The sequence below is a fragment of the Heptranchias perlo genome, chromosome 7, assembly GCF_035084215.1.
Source record: "Heptranchias perlo isolate sHepPer1 chromosome 7, sHepPer1.hap1, whole genome shotgun sequence".
Taxonomy (NCBI): Eukaryota; Metazoa; Chordata; class Chondrichthyes; order Hexanchiformes; family Hexanchidae; genus Heptranchias; species Heptranchias perlo.
In genome coordinates, this window is record NC_090331.1 from 32,345,805 (window position 1) to 32,369,543 (window position 23,739).

The following is a 23,739-nucleotide window of genomic DNA, read 5'->3' on the forward strand; positions in this document are numbered from 1 at the left end:
AGCTGCCAGGGAATTTGGCACATACCTGCAGAAACCTTTTCCGGTGGTCGCAAACCAGCTGCACATTGATGGAGTGATATCCCTGTCAGTTGATGAACAGTCCTGGCTCATGTGCACGTCCTCGGATTGCTATGTGTGTGCAATCAATTGCACCCTGTACCCGTGGGAAGCCAGCCTGAGAGTGGAAATCTGCTGCCCTCTCAGTCTGGTTGATGTCATCGATGGGGAAGTTGACGTAGTGGAGTGCCCTGGCAAACAAGCCATCCTTGAGCTGTTGTATACACTTATGTGCAGGCGACTGAGAGATCCTGGTGATGTCACTGGTGGCGCCATGGAAGGATCCAGAGGGGCGAAGAAATTGAGGGCAGTAGTGACTTTTATTGCGACGGGCAATGCGTGGCCACCAGGCCCAGCCGTGAGCAGCTGTGCATGAAGGAGCCTGCAGATGTCTGCGACCACCTCAACACTCAATCTGAGCCTTTATAGGCATTGCTCCTCAGAGAGGTCCAAGAAGATCAACCTCTGCAGACCCTCTCACATGGGTAGTGCCTCCTGCGACCACAACCTCCTCGGTTGGTCCCCTCTCTGCTCTTATGCATGTCCTTGTGGTGCACTTCTGTTTTGTGGAGCTGTAACTCCCAGAACTGCACGCCATGCCTGCCGCGGATAGTGATGTACCCCCTCCTCAGACGTACTGCTGAATAAATCCATTGCACCCCCCCCCCCCCCATCCTGCTGGTGTCAGTTTGAGGGGGTCTAAAATGTGGGAAATATGTGTGAACACAAGAATTCTGAGTGTGAACAAAGAAATCTCAGTCTAAACAGAAGGAACTCCCAGCCAAAGGTTTGTCTGAGAGAATTGATTGCCCTGCTGCAAAAATTCACCTTTTATTCACATGTGTCAATCACTGGTTTAAAGGTCCAATGGGTGCCGGCTGCAACTCGCCTCCGTTTCCATGGCGTCTTTCCGAGGCCACGGGAGACACATTAAGGGAAAGTTAAAATCGTTTGTCTGGCTGAATGCACAAAAATTTAATCCCCTTAACTGCTTCAACGGCGTTAATTGGACCTTTAACTATCGGCCTGCCAGCTTTAAGTACCGGCGGGACTTCCGGGTTTCAGATGCGCGCGCACCCAGATGCGTCTGGGTCAAACCCGGAAGTCGGTGGGTCGGCAGGTGAGCAATTTTCACTGCCCACCTGCCCCAACCACCTATTTTTGGGGGATAAAATTTACCCCACTCTGTTGGAAAATGCAGCTGTGATCCCACATTCTACTACACTGGGATACAGCTTCTCTATATTTTACAAAATTGCAAATGCAGCATGCCATTTATGGATCATTCAATTCTTGTAAAATTTTATACATATAATAGTAACGTAATACATCATTAAATTTTACTTTGGTCTGTATCAGAATAAGGCAAACTGAATTTATTTTCATTACACAGCCATTGCACATGAATGATTGTAGAAGTGATAAAACTGAAAGGAGTGAGTATACAAAATACCATACTTACAGACTTGAGCGTAGAAAGTTTTGTCAAATTGAAAAAATGATGGGTAGAGATTAGATTCGGGCGACCAGACCATGTGACCAGCACACGCTCGAAGCAAGAGATCCAAGGATCAATAGAAATTGGTCCCGACACCTGGCAGCTCATTGGAACCAAATTTCTTAAAGGGATCCTCAACAGGCATAGGGCCTCTCATTTACATATTTAAGGGGCCTAACACCTATTTTAACGGGCCCCATGAATTTAACAGTGGGACCAATGCCTGTGCAGGTTGGGCGCAGGCCGTCCCACTGCTAAAGTGGTGTGCTTTGCACCCATTTTACTCCTGAAAAATGGATGCAACGCATAGCAATTTCTACCCCGATGTGTTCTATTTCAGAATAATGTCAATTCCAGAATAAAATCTTTTGACATTTTTTGTAAGTTATAGGTGCTATATAAATTCAAATTGTTGTTGTTTGATTGCTTTCTTTATGCTCTCCTGTGCTGAAATATTACTTTTTTGAAAAATATATATTTCCCTGTTTGTTTTTAATTTTTTTCCTATTTTCTCAGTTATCCCTATTCTGTTCTAACTGTTAATATTTTATTCCTATTATATTTAACTTGGATTTTGTTCATAATCAATTGGCAGTAAATTACCTTTCAGATAATTCTCCTAATCGCCATCCTTTTGTTTTCTTTCTTTACAGCCTGTAATACTGTATGTACGTTCTGTACGTCCCACTTTCATTCAAACTGCTCGTGGCAATAACCTTGCCTCTGTATGATGGTAGTCAAGATATCTTGTATCAGTGTGAAATTGATGAGCCTTTCCCACACTCACCTGACCACCCTTCTAATCTTACCTGTTATTGTATGGGTCGCAGCAGTCCAATTTCTATAAATATTACTTCCATTATTTTTATAATTTGAATTATTGTCGACAAATCTAAATTTTATCATTAAAACTCAGTTTACATTGACTTGTACAATGCCTATTCACTGTAGACACATAATTCAAAGATTAATTAAATCCCATAGTAATGCCCAGTTATGTGATCAGATTATATCTAGCAAACAGACTGTATTGTTTAAGCAATTACACCTGAAAGTTTGAATGTTATTCTGAGTCTATCAATATCCAACACAAATCAGTAATCAAAATCAATGCACTTATGTATCATTCATGCTACCAACTTCCTGGTTGAGTTATTTACAGTGAAACACCATTAATTTACTGTATGCAGCTGAATGATATTGATACATTAAGGTATGAATCATTATTGACAATTTGAACACATAAGCAAAGCTCCATTAAACATATACCAATAGTAGCTACTGCTGTAATAATAAACACCTATTTGTATATAAATTTGCATGTATTTTATGGTTCATAAATCTTTTATAAAAATTGCAATTTGTGCAACAGTACTTAGTTTGCACCTTGTAGTTCTTGATTAAAGTACCAACTGATGGTGACAGTTGAAGTTGATGCAAAAAAATCATCAGATCTTCATGTCGCTGAATAAGATGTCTTACAGAAAACATTCATCTCACACATCCAACTATTCAGATAGTTCAATTAGTGTATAGAGTATCATAATAACCAGATTTATGGAGTATTAATCCACATTTATTCCTCGCCCATTGCATCTCTTCTCACCTCTGAGCTCTTCTGATCATTCTCTTATATCTGCCTCTTGCAGAATACCAAGCAGCAATTCACACTTTGTAAACCAGCCTGTCTTGTTTGGCATTATAAATTAGTGAACTGGGGTGCTTGTTGGAGAATTCCTTTTGCTTTTTTCTGTTCTAGCTGCTGCTTTCATTACTTTGACTAGTGCCAGTAAGTGATACTTTTGCTGTCATGAAAGGTTTTATATCTCAATCTTCTATCCTGTCAGACATGTATTAAATCTTGGTTCAATTATGTTAGTCATTTTGCTTTATTTTATGAAAATTCTGCCCATTGCACCAGGCATCATAATTTGTCTGGAGCATCCCAAGCCAACTTTATTGAAAGGCTCCAACTACTGCCTTCCTACTTTCCCCGCAGCCATTCATTCTGATCCCTTATCAAAGCTCTCTATTGTAGCTTCTGTGAATCTTCTTTTTTGTTCCACTTGTGTCCTGATGCTATCTTGCCACTTTCTGCTCCAACTCTTATCTCAACGATCCTCCCCCCGTTGCTCAGTTACTTCCAACTATTCTAAACAGAAACCATTAGAAATCCGTAAAGATTTGAGCCAAAATCCTCAGTAACCTTGCCCCAAAATCTGTGGAAATCCTTAATGCTGCAAAAGTGCTGAGTCTCAATGAAATGCATATAGTTTTACTGTAAACTATCTTATTTTTTTTAATGACAAGCACTTGTACAACAATTCCTAACACTGTATTAAAACCCAGTCCACCAAGACTTAAATATAGCATCAATATCTGGGGCGGCTCTTCTATCTTGAGCTTCTGGACAGGATACGATACTAAGTTTGTTGTTTGATGTACAATTCCTTTCTTACCTTTAATATCCAACCTCTCCCTTTGTTATAACCTTTCTGGTCTCTCTATTTATTGGTACTACTATGGTCAATGCTCCAGTGAATTTTCTTGCTCCTTCCAATCTCCAAATATACCATACAACATGCTTTTCCTTCTCTCTAAGCCTAACTGTGTACCCGCTTGTGTTAAAATTAAGACTAATTGTAGAATATTCTACTCTTAACTTATTCTCTTCCAGCACCTCAAATCTATGGAACACTATTCGATCTTCAATCTCCCTTCCTGCAATTCTCAGGATTTTAAAACTGAGCTTTTTATCACCTAATCACTGCTTCTTGATTTATCTTATTATTCTATTCAACCTTGATGGTGTGCTGCACTATAGACCTTGCCCTTATTAGTTTCTCAATAAAAAGATGATTAAGCCTCCAGAGCAGCATGATACCATTTTCATAGGATTAGTTTTACTTCATACAATACCACTAATTTGTTAACCAAGCATCCTTACTCCAATAAGTTGACTGAAAATAAGGTAGAAACATAACTAAAACTAAATGTTAATAGTTTATGGTAGAAGCATAACTGAAATCAAATGTTAACAGCTTTCAATTTTCTATACATCCTTGTTTTCATATTCTATCTTGGACACTGTTTGTCTTTTCCTGTCATCCAGTTATAAAAATAACACATGATAGTGAAAGGTTAAGTTTTATTGCTGTTTAATATTAGTATATTTAATATTCCTATCTTTGCTCCCTTACCAAGCTTACAAATCTTTGCTGTATTATTTCATATTATATAATTTATTTATATGCCTGTTTCCTGACATCTCCTTCATAACTGCCTTATTATCTGCTCCCTTGCACATCTTTGATTCTGACCTGGTATCTCTCATACTTACTGCTTTTATGCAACTATTGCCGACGCTGACCTACATACAGATGGCACAACAACCATGTTCTCCTTCAAGTAAGTGTTCATTGACAACAAAAAGTACAATGGTTGTAGGAGAAAAACATTTCCCATAAAAAAATGAATAACGGTGTTTAGAATATAATATGCTACTGAAGAAATAGCTCGTAAATGGACCCAATCAAAATATACATTATGATTTTGGTGCTCATTTATTATATTTTGTGTCTTCTCATGCAAATATCACATTACATCAATACCCCAGGTTTATCCTCAATTTCTGCAGCTCCCTTTAACCGTTTACCTGGTTTACAGGAGAGGAGATCCCATGAGTATAAAAGCTCTTAGGGAAGGCAAGGAAAAAAAATACTTTTCATTTCATGAAGATATCAGATTCCTCTTTATTCTCCCTAGTTCCTCTGAATTCCCAGAGCCTTACACCACCTAGAGCTGAAAGGATGGGTTGGTAACCAATTTCTACGCCCCCACTAATGATGCTCTGATGTGGCCACTAGAAGGTTCATAATCATGACACAGGGATGGGTTGCCCTCTGACTTTGGCTCCACACTGTCCAGAGGTGCTTGCCCTTTGCTTGGTACATCCTCACAGTAGGATAATTGAGATTAGTATGTGGAATTGGAACATTTGTCCCTCAATACTGTGGCATTGCATGTATACACCAGGGTACCTTGTCCTTTTGCACAAACTTTGTCCCAAATGATTTTGTAGAAATGTCCTAGTGGGTTTTGGGTATGGCGCGTTAGGATATGGGAACTGAAATGGCAGCTTGCTTACTGTTGGACCAGTGGCCAGCTCAGGCAACTCAGGAAAAAATTGAAATGAAAGCCAACTTAGGTCACTCTTGCACACGACCAACAGCTGGAGCAAGAACGAGTAGGTCTGGGAGTAGGTCTATTGTTTTAAGTTGGGAATGGTTTGTGATGTAAAGAGTAGAATAAGTAAAGGGGTGGGGGAAGAGTCACTGAGCACTTTTTAAATCCCACAATGCTTCTCTCTGGAATTATGCTAAAGTTACGGTATAAATGCACTCTGATTTCTGAGGTCATAATGTCTCCCTTGTGTTATTCAATAAATGTGTTTATTAATCAAAATGAGGAAAAATGAATGTTTCCCCTTATGTGTTTTGATTTTCTCCCCTTTCACAAAGAGGAAGAAGACGAAAACTATTTAACAAAGTCTGCGGCTGATTTTTTCAAAGACTGTTGTGACAGGTCTAAGGCCAGACAATGAGTGCCACCGGATTACTGATCCATGGGGGCTAATAAGAGTTGAATTAATCCAACCCTGTTGCCCTCATTCGGACCACACATGCACACTTTAAACACTTCCGAATTTTTTTTGAGTCTTAAACCTGATTTTGACCTGAAAGCGCTGGCAAGTAGTGTAGGTTACAGACACATTTAACTACTCAATTTGCCAGTAAGATAACATTTAAAAGAGTTCTTCAAAACATTGAAGAATCCAGTGATGTGAACTGTATGTGTGAATTCCATTGTAAAGACCTAATGGGTGTTACTGAAAATTGAGTAAGCACATTTAAAGACTTAAGGAATTTATATTGATATTGTATCTGTTTCTTGAGAGTTTATCTTAAAAAGTGGAATATGGCTGTACTGTGATTGACTGATTGATCTGAAAAAGAGCCCAGCAGTTTTATTGACTCTGCAACTGGAAACGAAGTAGGTATCTCCAGGAACTGTGCAAAATGCATGGTTTTCCTCACGAATTGGCTGTATTCCCAGAGATTGAATATTCAGTATTGTGGGTAGGGATCCTGCACCCTTGCACCATGATAAATTAATGCCGCTTAGAGGACAACACAATGTCACCGGAAATCACCCCACCGAACCGTAAATTACCAAATGTTATGTCAGACTATAATCTATTCAACTTCGATTTATTACAGAAAATCAAACAAGGGAAAAAAGAGGAGTCAGACTCCAAGTTGTCCAATCTGCCGGCCATCTCGTTAGACACCCTCAACAGGATCAACTCCAATAGTTTGCGTATTATAGAAGAGGACAAAAACTGTTCAACAAAGCCCGAGGCTGAGAAAGAGACCGTTGGAAAAAACGAAGAACCCTCACTGAGTTCGCCTGAAAAAGCTGGTGTGGACAACCTAGAATCACTTAGTGACTCTCTGTATGACAGTTTCTCATCCTGCGCTAGTCAAGCGTCTAATGAGGTGTAGGAATAAAACCTGAAAAGCGTATTGAACGGCCTATGGAGCACTTACACAATAGAACCAAAAGAGTAAAGCGGCAAAGTAAAGAAATTCGGAAAATTTTAAACCCTACCACAGTAAAATGAATTGTGCATCGGTTTGAATTGAGACCAGACAACGAATAGGGAACTAATCCCACTCTTCAGACAGCAGATTGCAGTTGTTGGCAGAAAACACTGAATTAAAACTGAGAAACGCTGCAACACCTATATAGTGAATTGATTGATTTAAGGAAGCCAATTTTGCACTGTATAAATACTTTACTGATTTTTTTCCTGTAAATTGAAAAATATATTTGTGGCAAAAACGTGAAAGCAATAAATGCTAAAACAATGGTGCAATCCTGCTTGGGCTTACAGATCTCCAGCTGGACATTTTGAGATTTGCAGGTTAAATATGATTTTTCTGCATTTGTTTTTGCGTTTTGCTCAAATCGGATCCAGTAGGGATGAACTATTCCACAAGTAGTCTCGTATTCTTGGAAATGTGAAATATGGCATTTTTAAAAGTGCACAACCACCTTATGTACTTTTTAAAAAAAAACAATCTCCCAACTCAAATGTCTGTACGTAGGAAATCGATGAACCCAGTCCAGATGATGTAGATTATATATTTTAACTCAGGTGACTTGAAACATTTGCAAGAAAATGGATGGCTGTGTTTCCCAGCTCTACGGGGTTTTGTCCATTTTCCATTTTTATCTGTCAGGGATATCTGTAATATACTGTAGTTGTTTTAAAAATGTTGTACAACGTTATGAGCACAACTCACCTTACAAGCCAGCTTAACAGTTCTGATAAATCTTCACTTTCCCTTTATCTTTTAACAACTTCGTCCTAAATCCCAGCTGGAGTTGCTGCAGGCTTTTCTTTGAAATAATGAAAACCTTTTTTTTACAAGAAATAGCGCTGCTCTTCCCAGTGCTTACTGCACTTGGTGATTTCCTCTTGTTTTCTATCAGGCTTGTGTTCATATGTATGGAAAACGTGCGATAATTCAAATGGTGTGTATTTTTTCTAGCTGTGAGATATTTATATCTACTTTTGTACATGGAATTGTAAAGTAGTATATTTGATATTTTCTGGGATTCTATACACAAGTCTTTGATTGAAACGGCTGATTAAAAAAGTACCAAGTGTAAACATTCCGAAATCTTACGGTACCAACAGTGTTACTTAAATATCTGGTGCAATCTAGAGTGTTTATATTAGAAATTAATGTCATATTTTCGTGTAAGGACATTGTCAGAGCAAATAAAATTGATGCTTTTGCTTTCAGACTTTAAACAATTGATTATGGCATTAGATTGCAATCATTGCACCTTGGCTCATTATTTACCCTTTCACTACAACACAACCAGAATATCTTAGAAACTTTCAGAACAAACGACATTGCTGCATGAAACTAGATTGCGTTTATTGTTTTATGTTGATTTTGCATCCAGTTAAGGGAAAATAAGAAAAAAAAAGCGTTTTCCTCTGAGAGCTTCAGATAGTTAAGCAAATCTAGTTTCCACTCTGCGCGCGCATAAGCTCTTCTTTGTGACTGTTGTAAAGACTCACCTTATCACTGGAAGGAGCAGCCTGAGGGAGGCGTCCCTGAGTTGCCGGCTTGCAGCATACCTGCAGTTATTTAATAACAAAATAATGGCTGCGTCTGGTAGACAAAATGGTAAATGGACTTTTATTCAAAACAGGAATTTAACCAGTGAGCCGTGATCATAATATTAAAATAAAAAGAACAAATGGAAAAGCTCTCAAGCATACAGGTTCAGATACGCAGGTCCAATACTGTTACAGCAACACTTGTGAGGCTTATTGGATTAACTGTTTGAAGACCGTAATTGGAGATTCGTCAGTCGATTCCCGCGTTAAAAACAGCCATTCATTATAGTTCGTATTGTCCAGCTCTGTTCATGTAGTTGCAGTATTCTGCAGCACTGTGTTGGATCTACAACGGACTTTACTGTCTCAAAGCCCTGAGCACAAACGCTACCGTTAGATGTAACATTCGGCACTGTTACTTCTACCAAACTCACAAGAAACTGTTTGGGTAGAAAGAATACAAGTTTGCTCTCAAATCTGCTCATGCTTGTATATTTCGAATCATTAGGTTCCAATTTCACTCATAGACATTTCTTATCTTCTGTACAGCTCCCCCATTTCATTAGTCTTACAATATGTCCCCTTTCTCGTTTAATCAGTACTTGTATTCCGTCACTCCATTCCTTTCCCTCTTTTCCCATCGGTTGATTGTTTTCCTTTCCTGCATTCCTTAGTTTTAATGTCTCACTTATTCTCTTTCTTCCCTCTCCTCTTCCCCACCTTCCCCCCCCCCCCCCCGCCACGAAAACGTTACGATGAATCTCTCCGAATCCCAAGTGACAGATGACTGCTATCACGTGGTGCGAATGTTTGAATCCTCTGTCCATTTCCACTCCGTCTCTCCTCCAAACTCTCAGTTTTCTCAGGCTCCCAGCCTAGGGACCACTCTGCAGATATGGCTGTATCAAGGAAGCTCGCCTGAAATCCGAAACTGATCGTACACTCCATGATCCCGTCATTATTCTACGGTGGGAAACAGTAACACAGAATGGAGCTCTTCATTTACACAACTTTCTGCGGATTTTTAGCTTCTACAGGTAAGCTTGAGACTCGCTTTCCCTCTCCTTACAGGAAAGTCAATTTCACAGGATCTGAAGTAATTTAATCTGAAATAGCCGTAACCAAAAATTGCCGTGCAGCTTCTCTGCCCTGTGCTCCCGTGTTAGGTCTAATCAATTTCCAGCAACGATAAAAAAGCATTTAAGGTTTTTGCAGTTTACTTCACGGTAAATCGTTACGTGTAATCTGTCGGAGCGCATACCAGTTAATGACAATAAAATTTAATAAGGACCATAATAGGATCAGAAACCAACGATCAAAGCTTACATAATTTTAGACTTGAAATTATTTCAGATGACTGATGTTCTTGCCATTTATTGGATTCATTTCACTCTGTACATCTCCATTGTCATTTCAATGGGCAAGTCTTTAGATAAACTAAGAGCAGAGAGCCCGAGTTGACAGTCGATCAATCCACGCCGTATTAATTTTAACTTTTTCAGGACTTGGCTTTCAAATCCAATGTTACCAGTGTGAAGAATTCCGATTGAACGACGATTGTTCATCTCCGGAGTATATAGCAAATTGTACAGTCAACGTGCAGGACATGTGTCTGAAAGAAGTGATTGTAAAAAGTGACGGTAAGGAACCATTCAGGAGAACATTGCATTGGAAAATATTTATTCAGGTCCACTTGTTTTAATTTACCTCTAGGCGCAACGACTTTTCGTCAGTGGATGTAAACATAAAGAAAAATGGATCATTTTGACACTGCAACCTTGTAATTAGAATTTCTTCCTCTCGACTAGATACAATAAACATCCCTAATTTAATTTTTATAGACCAGCCAATTTCTGTCTGAAGTGAAATATAGCCTCCATCAAGAAGTGAAGTGTTCCGGGTTCTTGTGAACCTAGGTTTCAGTTCATTGCAGAATACTAAAATAAATCTTAACCACATAAAACGCAGCTGATCGATCTACCCACCCATTCAATGTTTCTTCTGTGTCTACCTGTCTAACATTCCTCTGTATGGGGAAATAGATTAATTCTAGCACTGTGGCATGATTATACCAGAAAGAAAAGAATCGCAAATTGAATTGTAAGATTAAAACTAAGCATTGGTGCTAGATGTTGTACTCTTTGAAGTTCAATAGAAATCATTTTCCACTTCCATGGTAATCTGGATAAATCTCCATGCACCGAACCAGATTGGTGTGAAAACTCTTCTACTTTCAATAAATGTTAATTTTGCATTTAAAAGTTTTTCAAAGGTTTGAATTCTGGAGCGATTAGAAAAGGTCGAGTCAACTTTGATCCAAATGTATGATATTTGGGAAAGAGAAAGTGACATTAAGTTGATGGAATCATGATTAGGGTTTCCAAGTAATTGGCACACGTTTTAGAAACTTTAAAATACCCAGCCAATTTCAGATAAAGTGGGTAAATTTATAACTCAATATATTCGGTGCCAACTTGTCTGCAATCATTCTCTGTATAACACTGCATTTGGTTCCGATTGGAAAATATAAGATTTTTAATATACATCAAAATATTCCATATAACATACGCACTATTGTAGAGGACATTAAACCAAAAAGAACAATATGTAACATGATGTATGCCATACTTGGTGTGGAACTGTGAAAGGAAAGTGCAGTGAAATAGAATAAAACATTAAAATTATGTTAAAGAAACACCAATGTAATGACTGATGGTTTTCACACAACATAGTCCAGATTTTCTTGTGACAAGGCACTCACACTATCTATGGTACTACAATGCGACGGCTACATTTGTTCTGGCGAATAAAATCTCCCTGTCTAAACCGTCCTTGGAATTTTTGTAATCAGATGGCTGTACAGATGCAGACCTTTTGCTCTGTGTTACTCACCATTGGAAACCAGAAGAAAAAGGCGTAGTAAATGCTAAGTGTCCAAAAGGCCTCAGAAATGGTTTGAAATACTGCAAGTCAATAACCCCCGTCATCAGGCTTGGGCTTTTGAAGACTTCACTTTTAATTTGGATTTTGCCTCAACCTATAACCCTATGTCCTTGGTATTGACAACTATTATAAGGTCTACTCTCTATAAAATTTCTCTGCAACAATCAAGGGAAAATGATTTCTTGCTAACCTGCAGTAATGACGCCATAAAAGAATATTAAAACTTCCAATCAATATGCAGCTCTGCACTGAGATTCTGAAAAGCTCCTACAAATAAGTGCCTCCAACATTTTCCACAAAAGTAATTAAAGCCTTAACTTTAAAGTCAGTGCATTACATACATATGTGTTTTATATAAAATAATTAAAAGTTGTAATAAATGTTAGGGATCAGCTTATATTTGTGAACTACTTTAGTTTTGCTCTTCTGGTTTATGATAGCTAGCTAGAAACGTACATACATACATATATAGGTACATGATGTGAAATTGAATGTACGACTGAATTCAAGGCTGTGATCTAACTTTACAGTTAAGATGACTTTTTGTAAACTGCTGAAATTTCACTCTCATAACACATTATTTAATCGGAGCTCGTTGAATAGATTATAGTTTTGTGATTCCATCCCAGGTGTTCACGCTTCTCCATTTGGGGAATATTCCCAATAATTAAGTGAGAAATAACACAACATAGCATATATTTCCTTAATAAATTTGAAAACAACGGATAGGGCAGTGAGCTTAGTTTTGGATTGCTTTAGCAGAATCGATATAGACTCAATGGGAGGAAGTGTCTCCTTCTGTGCAGTAAACTTCTATGGTTTTATGGATAGCCTAGATTCTAACAACGAACACTGTGCTCTACTCACGCATATTCATAGGGGACTGTTATGCAACGTCTCAAAATGTTTATTTATTTTTTCTGGGCCATGCACCTACTGAGTTTGAGAGAGCATGTAAGCAGCCCATTCTCAACCTACGGGTAGTGCATAAGGATGACCTAGGGAAGGCCTCAAACTTGATTTTCCCACTTTCTTCCCTCAATGCCATCAATTTTACAGTCGTTGATGCATTAAAGTCTGTGACATCAAGGACTTGGACATGGAGAGTATCAATGCAAATCTGGAGTCTAGGGGGAACAATTACCAGAGAGGATGTTAATGTTATTACTGTTAATTGGATTAACTCTGATCTCAGTGGCACCATATTGCACATCAGTGTTACGACCAGAAAAAAACATGGTGCTGCAAATCTATTCAAATGCTAATGAGTATCACCTACTTCAATATCCCTGAAAGTGGAAACATTTTGCTGAGTCTGGTGTGGTGGTGTGGAGGAGACCTCTCAGCCCCAAGAGGATAATGGAGATTGGTGTCTTTGAATGCAAAGGGGGAGAGTAAAATTCCGTTGGTGATTAATATCTATTGGTCAATACATGCTGTCAAGTGGCCTTGGTTGTTGACTTAAATGATGAACCTCTGATGAAGAGGAACATTCTTGCCTCCGATAATGTGAAATGGCCTTAGTACCAAGACTGACAGAACTTTTGTGTTGAGATCAATGTTGGGCTAGACCTGGTGTATCATATTCAAATGAGGTCCTAAAGTCTCTGTGTTAAAAGTTCACAGGCATCACAAGGTGATATAGGTCTTGGATTCCTTAACTCAGAAATGATGTATTTTGAGTGTTCTGTTAAGGAAATTTTACATTACAGGTGGAAAAGATTCCACAGATTCATTTCAGAAACAGGTTCAAGGAAAAAAATCAGGAAGAAAGAATATACTTAGGAGTTTTAAATTCAACAATCATAGAATCATAAAGTGGTTACAGCAGGAAGGAGGCCATTCGGCCCAGCGAGTCCATGCCAGCTCTCTGCAAGAGCAGTCCAGCTACTCCCATGCCCCTGCCCTATCCCTGTAGCCCTGCAAATTTTTTCCCTTCACGTACTTATCCAATTCCAATTTGAAAGCCACGATTGAATCTGCCTCCACCACCCACTCTGGCAGTGCATTCCAGATCATAAACACTTACTGTGTAAAAAAGTTTTTCCTCATGTCACCTTTGGTTCTTTTGCCAGTCACCTTAAATCTATGTCCTCTGGTTCTTGACCTTTCTGTCAATGGGAACAGTTTCTCTCCATCTACTCTGTCTAGACCCTTCATGATTTTGAATACCTCGATCAAATCTCCTCGCAAATTCTCTGTTTCAAGGAGAACAACCTCAGCTTTTCCAGTCTATCCATTATCATCCTTGGAATTATTATAGTAAATCTCTTCTGCACTCTCTCTGAGGTCTTCACATCTTTCCTAAAGTGCAGTGCCCAGAACTGGTCACAATACTCCAGTTGTGGCCGAACCAATGTTTTATAAAGATTCACCATGACTTCCTTGCTTTTGTACTCTATGCCTCTACTAATAAAGCCCATATGCTTTCTTAACTGCTTTCTCAACCTGCCCTGCCACCTTCAACGATTTGTGCACAAAACCCCCCAGATCTCTCTGTTCCTGCACCCCTTTTAGAATTGTACCCTTTCGTTTATATTGCCTCTCCTAGTTCTTCCTACCAAAATGTATCACTTCACACTTTTCTTCGTTAAATTTCATCTGCCACGTGTCCACCCATTCCACCAGCCTGTCTATGTCCTCTTGAAGTCTATTACCATCCTCCTCACTGTTCACTACCCTTCCAAGTTTTGTGTCATCTGCAAATTTTGAAATTTTGCCCTGTACACCCAAGTCCAACTCATTAATATTTATCAAGAAAAGCAATGGTTCCAGTAGGGACCCCTGGGGAACACCACTGCATACCTCCCTCCAGTCTGAAAAACAGCTGTTCACCACTATTCTCTGTTTCCTGTTACATAGCCAATGCTGCCACTGCCCCTTTTATTCTATGGGCTTCAACTTTGATGACAAGCCTATTATGCGGCACTTTATCAAATGCCATTTAAAGTCCATATACACCACATCAACCGCATTGCCCGCATCGACCCTCTCTGTTACCTCATCAAAAAACTCAATCAAGTTAGTTAAACATGATTTGCCTTTAACAAATCTGTGCTTGCTTTCCTTTATTAATCCATACTTGTCCAAGTGACTGTTAATTTTGGCCCAGATTATCGTTTCTAAAAGTTTCCCCATCATCGAGGTTAAACTGAATGGCTTGTAGTTGTTGCGTTTATCCTTACACCCTTTTTTGAACAAGACTGTAACATTTGCAATTCTCCAGTCCTCTGGCACCTCCCCCATATCTATGGATAATTGGAAGATTATGGCCAGTGCCTCCGCAATTTCCACCCTTCCCTCAGCAACCTAGGATGCATCCCATCTGGACCAGGTGACTTATCTACTTTAAGTACAGCTAGCCTTTCTAGTACCTCCTTTTTATCGATTTTTAGATCATCCAGTATCTGAACTATCTCTTTTACTGTAACTTTGACAGCATTTTCTTCCTTGATAAAGAGTGCTGCAAAGTTCTCATTTAGTACCTCTGCCTCCAAGCATAGATCTCCTTTTTGGTCCCTAATCGGTCCCACCCCTCCTCTTACTGCCTGTTTAATGTGTACATGCCTATAGAAGACTTTTGGATTCACTTTTATGTTAGCCGCCAGTCTATTCTCATACTCTCTCTTTGCCCCTCTTATTTCCTTTTTTGCATCCCCGCTGAACTTTCTATATTCAGTCTGGTTCTCACTTATATTATCAACCTGACATCTGTCATATGCCCCTTTTTTTCTGCTTCACCTTACTCTCTGTCTCTTTTGTCATCCAGGGAGCTCTGGCTTTAGTTGCTCTACCTTTCTCCCACATGGGAATGTACCTAGACTATACCTGAACCATCTCCTCTTTAACTGTCGTCTATTGTTCAATTACAGTTTTACCTGCCAATCTGTGATTCCAATTTACCTGGGCCAGATCTGTTCTCATCCCATTGAAATTGACCCTCCTCCAATTAAGTATTTTTACTTTAGAGTAGTCCTAGTCCTTTTCCTTGGCTAATCTAAACCTTATGATACTATGATCGCTGTTCCCTAAATGTTCTCCCACTGCCACTTGCTCCACTTGGCCCGCCTCATTTCCCAGATCCAGATCCAGCAATGCCTCTTTCCTCATTGGGCCGGAAAGGTACTGGTCAAGAAAGTTCTCCTGAACACATTTCTAAAGGAACAATGTTCTAAAGACACTTTAAAAATATAAAACAATATCTAAGAAACTTAAATATTAAACATTTTATTGAGATCATAAAATAAAACACAGATTTAAACACAAACATATTTTTTTATTTTAAACAAATCATTTGATTTAATTTCTTTTTAAACAACCAATGGGCCTCAGTTCTGAAACAAATCAATAACGTTGAGTCAACTATAAAATTTAACAGTTTCAAACAATGTAAACAGTTTTAAACAACTACAAGTTTAACAACAATTAACAAGTAAAATTATCAGTTAACAATAAGAGCTCCCTCAAATGCCCAGTGGCTATTGTTTGATGTAGCACTAAGCAATAAAGATTAGAAAGTCACAGGTTCGATATTTGGTCTGTGATCAGTCAGCTGATCTGAGGCAGGACAGCAGTTGGGATGCTACAGTTGTCTTCAAAGTCCCAGGAAGGGAAAATAATAGACAGGGTTCTCTGACTGCTATCCAAAGATTCCTGTTGGGAAGTGCATGTGTGGATAAAGGGTCTATGCAGGATTAGGCTTGGATGTGATGCCATCCACAGTTGAATAATTCATCATCCATCACTGCCTGGGTTTATACATAAAGTTTTGGCCCTTAGGGAAGATACTGGAAGGCTGTCAATGCCTGTGAAACAGTACCCCAGCATGAGTCAACATCATAAGGGGAGGAAATGGAAAAAAATGTAGTGGAGAACAGAGGTTAGAGTTATCCTTTGCACAGGCCCTATCTCAAAGGGCAAGATACTGACAAAGAAATCAGTTCTTAGTATGGCAGTGGAAGAAAAAGAATGCTGGCAGTCAATAAAGGGCATCTTTAATAGGGAGAATGATATCTATCATGTTACTGGAGTAAAAGAAAGACCTTTTAATGTTTATGGAAGACCCAATTTGATGAATGAACATAAGAATTACAATGCACAGGCAATTAATAATTTCCATTAATCAAATCAATGTGGAATTGATTTCCTACGGAATTTTTCTAATTGTTTAGGATTTCATTTTTCCTGAGTATTCTGAGATCCCTGTATTTGTTGAAATAATTTCCACATGATTTCACTTTTAAGATGAAATACTGAACTAAACTTGTGATTACTATGAACTCAATTTTGGAACCTAAGCTGTATTTTCTTTTCTTTTAAATAGGTTACAATGACAACCATGTCATTGGGTGTTGTTCTTTTTTGCATAGTATGTTTTCACATTAGCTTGATTGAGGTTTGTGACATAAAGTTGTTATTGTAAAATTACTTACAACAATTTTCATCTGATCCTATGCTTTTGATGAAATACTGTGACATAATACAGGTCAATGTACTTGATGTTAATTGAGTGGAATGTTGTAAATATTTCACATTTACAGTATAAATCACAATTTTCTTGTATTTACCATATAATATGTGACATTTAGCCACAGCTGACAACAGTAGAGGACTATTACAGAATAGAAACTGTATATGACTTTTGTGCTGGGTTGAAATGGTTGAGCATTTAGGTACTTTACCAATGGAGCAAAACAGAAAAGTGTTTAATACTACAAGAGCTAATTTTAAGGTTGCTTCTTAAGAGTATTCTTTGAGTTTCCTATAAATGCATACCCATAAAATATCTTTTAACAAATAACTTAGTCTATATATAAGAGAAATAAAGACCCTTTGAAACAAACAAGAATTGACACAGTTAACTTTAGTATCGTTTTTTAAAAATCAAAGAATATTTATCACGTTATCCTGAAAATTATGGTTATATTTTGTTCTGGGTATTAATGGTAATGAAAAGTAGATGTAAAATGTTAATGAAAAAATAGATACAACTAAACTGAGCAAAAGAGGTGATGGATTTCTCTTCCATTTTTGCTCACAGTCTAAAATGGGTGATCACTAGCACTGAAGCAAAAATTGCAGAGAGAATGGGCAAACTGACCACAGCACTGTGGTACAGGAGGCCATTCAAGTAGGGGGAGTAAAAAGGAATGTGGTAGTGGTAGGGGATAGTATAGTCAGGGGGATAGACACTATTCTCTGAAGCCGCGATCGAGGGTCCCGAAAGCTGTGTTGCCTGCTCGGTTCCAGGATTAAAGATATCTCCTCGCGGTTGAAAAAGAACTTAGAGCATGAGGGGGAGGATTCAGTTGTCATGATCCACATTGGAACCAACAACATAGGTAGAACTAAGGAAGAAGTTCTGCTGAGACAGTTTGAGGAGCTAGGGTCTAAAATAATAAGCAGAACCTCAAAGGTAATAATCTCTGGATTTGAGCCACGCGCAAATTGGCATAGGGACAAACAGATCAGAGAGTTAAATGCGTGGCTTAAAGAGTGGTGTGGGAAACAGGGGTTTCGATTCATGGGGCAGTGGCACCAGTACTGGGGAAAGGAGAAGTTGTTCTGTTGGGACAGGCTCCACTTAAACCGGGCTGGGACCAGTATCCTGGTGAATTAAATAACTAGGGCTGTAGATAGGGCTTTAAACTAAAAAGGAGGGGGGAGGGATCAGGTGAGGGGAAATTTAAAAATCTAATGAGTAAAGTCAAGGCAATCGGACAGTGTAGTGATTTGGGTAAAGATAAGCAGAGTGTGGCAGGAAGGGACAGAGAGTTTAATGGTAATAGTGCATCAGCAAATAAGGTCAAAGCAGGGAAAAATGGTAAAAAATTAAAATTAAAGGCTCTTTATCTGAATGCATGGAGCATTCGTAATAAGATAGATGAATTAGTTGCACAAATAGAGATAAATGGGTTTGATCTAATAGCCATTACAGAGACATGGTTGCAAGGTGACCAAGGTTGGGAACTGAATATTCCAGGGTACTTGATGTTCTGAAAAGTCAGGCAGAATGGAAAAGGAGGGGGTACAGGCCTGATAATAATGGATGATAAAAAACAGTGGTGAGAAAGTATCTTGGCTCAGAAGATCAGGAAGTAGAATCAGTATGGGTGGAAATAAGAAATAACAAGGGGCAGAAAACACTGGTGGGAGTAGTTTATAGGCCCCCTAATAGTAGCTGTACTGTTGGACAGAGAATTAATCTAGAAATAATAGGAGCTTGTAACAAAGGTAATGCAATAATCGTGGGGTACTTTAATTTACATATAGACTGGACAAATCAAATTGGCAAAGGCAGTCTGGAGGACGAGTTCATGGAATGCATTTGAGACAGTTTCCTAGAACAATACATCATGGAACCAACCAGGGAACAAGCTATTTTAGATCTTGTACTGTGTAATGAGACAGGGTTCATAGTAATCTCATAGTAAATGATTCCCTGGGGAAGAGTGATCATAAGATAGAATTTCACATTGAGTTTGAGAGTGACATACTTAAGTCACTCTTAAGGTAGACTGGGAAATTAAGTTAAAGGATATGACAGTAGATAAGCAATGGCAAACATTTAAAGAAATATTTCAACATTCTCAAAGAATATACATTCCATTGAGAAATAAAAACTCCATGGGAAAAGTGGTTAATTCGTGACTAACTAAAGAAGTTAAGGATAGTATTAGATTAAAAGAAGAGGCCTAAAATGTTGCCAAGAAGAATAATAAGCCTGAGGATTGGGAGAGTTTTAGAAACCAGCAAAGGATGACCAAACAATTGATAAAAAGGAAGAAAATAGATTATGAAAGTAAACTAGCAAGAAATATAAAAACAGACTGTAAGAGCTTCTACAAGTATGTAAAAAGGAAGAGAGTAGCAAAAGGAAACGTTGGTCCCTTAGAGGCTGAGACAAGAGAAATTATAATAGGGAATAGGGAAATGGCAGAGATGTTAAACAAATATTTTGTATCTGTCTTCACAGTAGAAGACACAAAAAGCATACCAGAAATAATGGGGAACCAAGGGGCTAATGAGAGTGAGGAACGTAAAGTAATTAATATCAGTAGAGAAAAAGTACTGGAGAAACTAATGGGACGAAAAGTCGATAAATCCCCTGGACCTGATGGCCTACATCCTAGGGTTCTAAAAGAGGTGGCTGCAGAGATAGTGGATGCATTGGTTGTGATCTTCCAAAATTCCCTAGATTCTAGAACGGTCCCAGTGGATTGGAAGGTGGCAAATGTAACCCTGCTATTCAAGAAAGGAGGGAGAGAAAAAAACAAGGAACTACAGATCAGTTAGCCTGACAACAGTCATTGGGAAAATGCTGGAATCCATTATTAAGGAAGTGATAAAAGGGAACTTATACAATCCTAATATATTTAGGCAGAGTCAACATGGTTTTATGAAAGGGAAAGCATGTTTGACAAATTTATGAGAGTTTTTGGAGAATGTAACCTGTAGAGTAGATAAAGGGAAACTGGTGGGTGTAGTATATTTGTTTTTTCAAAAGGCATTTGATAAGGTGCCACATAAAAAGTTGTTACGCAAAATAAGGGCTCATGGGATTGGAGGTAATATATTAGCTTGGATAGAGGATTGGTTAACAGACAGAAAACTCTTGTACTCCAACTCCCTCGCAATAAAGGCCAACATGCCATTTGCCTTCCTAATTACTTGCTGTACCTGCATGCTAACTTTCTGAGTAGGGATAAACAGGTCATTTTCAGGTTGGCAAGCTGTCACTAGTGGGGTGCTGCAAGGATCGGTGCTTGGGCCTCAGCTATTTACAATCTATATTAATGACTTAGAGGAAGGGACCGAGTGTAATGTATTCAAGTTTGCTGATGATATAAAGGTAGATGGGAAAGTAAGCTGTGAGGAGGACACAAAGAGTCTGCAAAGGGATAGAGACAGGCTAAGTGAATGGGCAAGAAGGTGACAGACGGAGTATAATGTGGGGAAATGTGAGGTTATTCACTTTATGAAGAATAGAAAAACAGAATATTTTTTAAATGATGAGAAACTATTTAATATTGGTGTTCAGAGAGATTTGGGTGTCCTTGTAGAAGTAACACAGAAAGTTAGCATGCAGGTACACCAAGTAATTAGGAAGGCAAATGGCATGTTGGGCTTTATTGCGAGGGGGTTGGAGTACAAGAGTAAGGAAGTCTTACTACAGTTGTACAGGGCTTTGATAAGACCTCACCTGGAGTACGGTGTACAGTTTTGGTCTCCTTATCTAAGGAATGATATAGTTGGCTTGGAGGCGGTGCAACGAAGGTTCATTAGATTGATTCCTGGGATGACAGGGTTGTCCTATGAGGAGAGATTGAGTAGAATGGGCCTATACGTTCTGGAGTTTAGAAAAATGAGAGGTGATCTCATTGAAACATGTAAGATTCTGAGGGGGCTTGACAGGGTAGATGCTGAGAGGGTGTTTCCCCTGACTGGAGTGTCTAGAACTAGGGAGCATAGTCTCAGGGTAAGAGGTGGGCCATTTAGGATTGAGATGAGGAGGAATTTCTTCACGCAGAGGGTTGTGAATCTTTGGAATTCTCTACCCCAGAGGGACGTGCTTGTGAATTTGTTGAGTATATTCAAGGCTGAGATTGATAGATTTTTGGACTCTAGGGGAATCAAGGGATATGGGGATCGGGCAGGAAAGTGGAGTTGAGGTCGAAGATCAGCCATGATCTGATTGAATGGTGGAGCAGGCTCGAGAGGCCGTATGGCCTACTCCTGCTCCTATTTCTTATGTTCTTATGTTCTTAAATTTTAAAGTGAAGCATGCCAGTGATCCGAACATGCATTGACTGTAACGTCAGCTAGCTACTTTATCAGCTGGCAACTTTCTCGTAACAAAGGGAAACTAACGTGTTTGCCATCTTGATTTTTATCCTTTTAAATACTGCATTTTTTCAGTTTTAAAAATGTACGGTCCAAATATTTGACATTTAATCCTGTACTTGATTAGATTTGCATTCAGTAATGTTTAGTAATGCATGACCTAGATGGAGGCAAAGACACTTCACAAACACTAAGCAGAAAAGGACTCCAATTTTATCTTAGCTGATAGGTCAGCTGTGATGATCAACTGGCTTCAGCTTTAGAGGTCATGTGAGGCAGGAGGCAGCCGTAGGTCAAAAGAGACAATAGCACAGTTGTTCTTTGACATTGTTCGCCACTGTATTCTCTTGTAATCTGACTGACAATGAATAACTTTGCATGAGTGAATGAGAGGGCCTGCCAACAGGAGTAGGATTAATAAGGGGATGGAGCCATGTTCCTTTTAAATCCACCACTGATTATTTTTCAATACATAGGTCTCCACCTTTTATTCCTTTACTTTGCATCCAGGAACTGAGCATTCCCCAGGCACAAAGTAGAGGAAAATTATCCCGTTATGTTTCAGTTCTTAAATGAGAATATTCTTGATGTCAGGCTATTCTTCATGTGGTAGCTATGTAGTGGTATCAAGACATAGAGCAGTAAAAGGCCAGGAAGAGTAGTGTCCTGCAATTTATAATTTAAGGTTACAATATATTATTAAGAACATAAGAAATAGGAGCAGGAGTAGGCTATACGGCCCCTCGAGCCTGCTCCACCATTCAATACGATCATGGCTGATCTTCTATCTCAACTCCACTTTCTTACTCGATCCCCATATCCCTTGATTCCCTTAGTGTCCAAAAATCTATTGATTTCAGTCTTGAATTTACTCAACAACTCACAACCCTCTGAGTGAAGAAATTTTTCCTCATTTCGGTCCTAAATGGCTGACCTTTTATCTAGAGACTATGACCCTTAGTTCTAGACTCTCCAGCCAGGAGAAACAGCCTCTAAGCATCTACCCTGTCAAGCCCTCTAAGAATTTTATACGTTTCAATGAGATCACCTTTCATTCTTCTAAACTCCAGAGAATATAGATTCTACTCAATCTCTCCTCATCGGACAATCCTCTCACCCCAGAAGTCAATCTAGTGAACCTTCGTTGAACCTCCTCTAAGGCAAGTATATCCTTCCTTAGGTAAGGAGACCAAAACTGTACACAGTACTCCAGGTGTGGCCTCACCAGAATCCTATATAATTGCAGCAAGACCTCCTTATACTACAACCCACTAGCAATAAAGGCTAACATACCATTTGCTTGCTGTTCTCCTTTGTGCCTTGTTGCATGATGATTCCACAGTGCTAGAAAACAATTGGAAAAAAGGCAAAGCAAAACTGTTATTCCTTTTGCACTGCATATTTTATTCAGGTGCATTGATACCTGCATGCTTTGTCACTGCTACAATGAAAAACAATGGCCTCGATTTTAACAGGAGGGCGGGAACAGTGCACGTGAGCCATGCTGCAGGTGGTGCACCCAGAAGCAAGAGTGACATCGAAGCCCGCTTCAGTTCCATAAGATTGGCGGCTGGCCAGCCCGTTGAGTCAGTGGAAGGCCTTCCAATTCCTTGCATGACGCAATTTCCACTGGGATGCCCAGCCAGTGTTTAAAGCCTGAATGCACCTCTTAAAGAGAGGCTGCATTCACTGAAGGGAAATATGGTTGAAGTTGTTACCGGGAGCTGTGAAAGTTTTAGGATGTCAGTCAAGAGAGAGAAGGTGACCCCTAGGTTCTCTAACACCTCCCTGGAGGTACTGCTGTCAGCCATGAGAGCCAGGAGGGATGTCCTATTCCCCAGAAGTGGAAAGAAGAAGCCCAGCACTCTCAGTAAGAAAGCATGGCTGGAGGTGGCACAAGAAGTGAGCACTGTGAGCATCACCCAGCAGTCCTGGATCCAGTGCCGGAAAAGATTTAATCATCACACTAGGTCAGGAACGGTGAGTACAGCTTCTCCTTTACCCATCTCTTGTAGTGCCCCTGCTCACAGTCCCTCTCCTCCCTCCTCCACTATTCACACTAATCCCCACCCCTCCATCACTTTGCTCACACCAATCACAAGGGCACAATGTACCACCTCACATCCTCACTCCTAACACACACTAACATCTTGCTTCCTCCTTTCATTGCTGCCACTCACGCTATCCTCTTCTCATC

The 23,739-nt window shown here is 39.3% G+C and overlaps 2 protein-coding genes across 5 annotated transcripts in view; both read left to right on the top strand.

Moving 5' to 3' along the window:
* Positions 1–8,431, top strand: part of LOC137323595 (nck-associated protein 5-like) — a 555,766-nt gene extending 547,335 nt beyond the window's left edge. For all 4 annotated transcript variants that reach the window (XM_067987260.1, XM_067987261.1, XM_067987262.1 and 1 more), the window contains one exon: positions 6,835–8,431. In XM_067987260.1, the coding sequence (XP_067843361.1) occupies positions 6,835–7,119 (285 nt within the window). In that variant the 3' untranslated portion in view covers positions 7,120–8,431. The remainder of the gene's footprint in view (positions 1–6,834) is intronic.
* A 1,313-nt stretch (positions 8,432–9,744) lies between these two features.
* cd59a (CD59 molecule (CD59 blood group) a) overlaps positions 9,745–23,739 on the top strand; it is a 31,078-nt gene continuing 17,083 nt past the window's right edge. Inside the window, exons 1-2 of the mRNA XM_067986766.1 lie at positions 9,745–9,793; positions 10,259–10,396. Coding sequence (XP_067842867.1) covers positions 9,745–9,793; positions 10,259–10,396 — 187 coding nt within the window. The remainder of the gene's footprint in view (positions 9,794–10,258; positions 10,397–23,739) is intronic.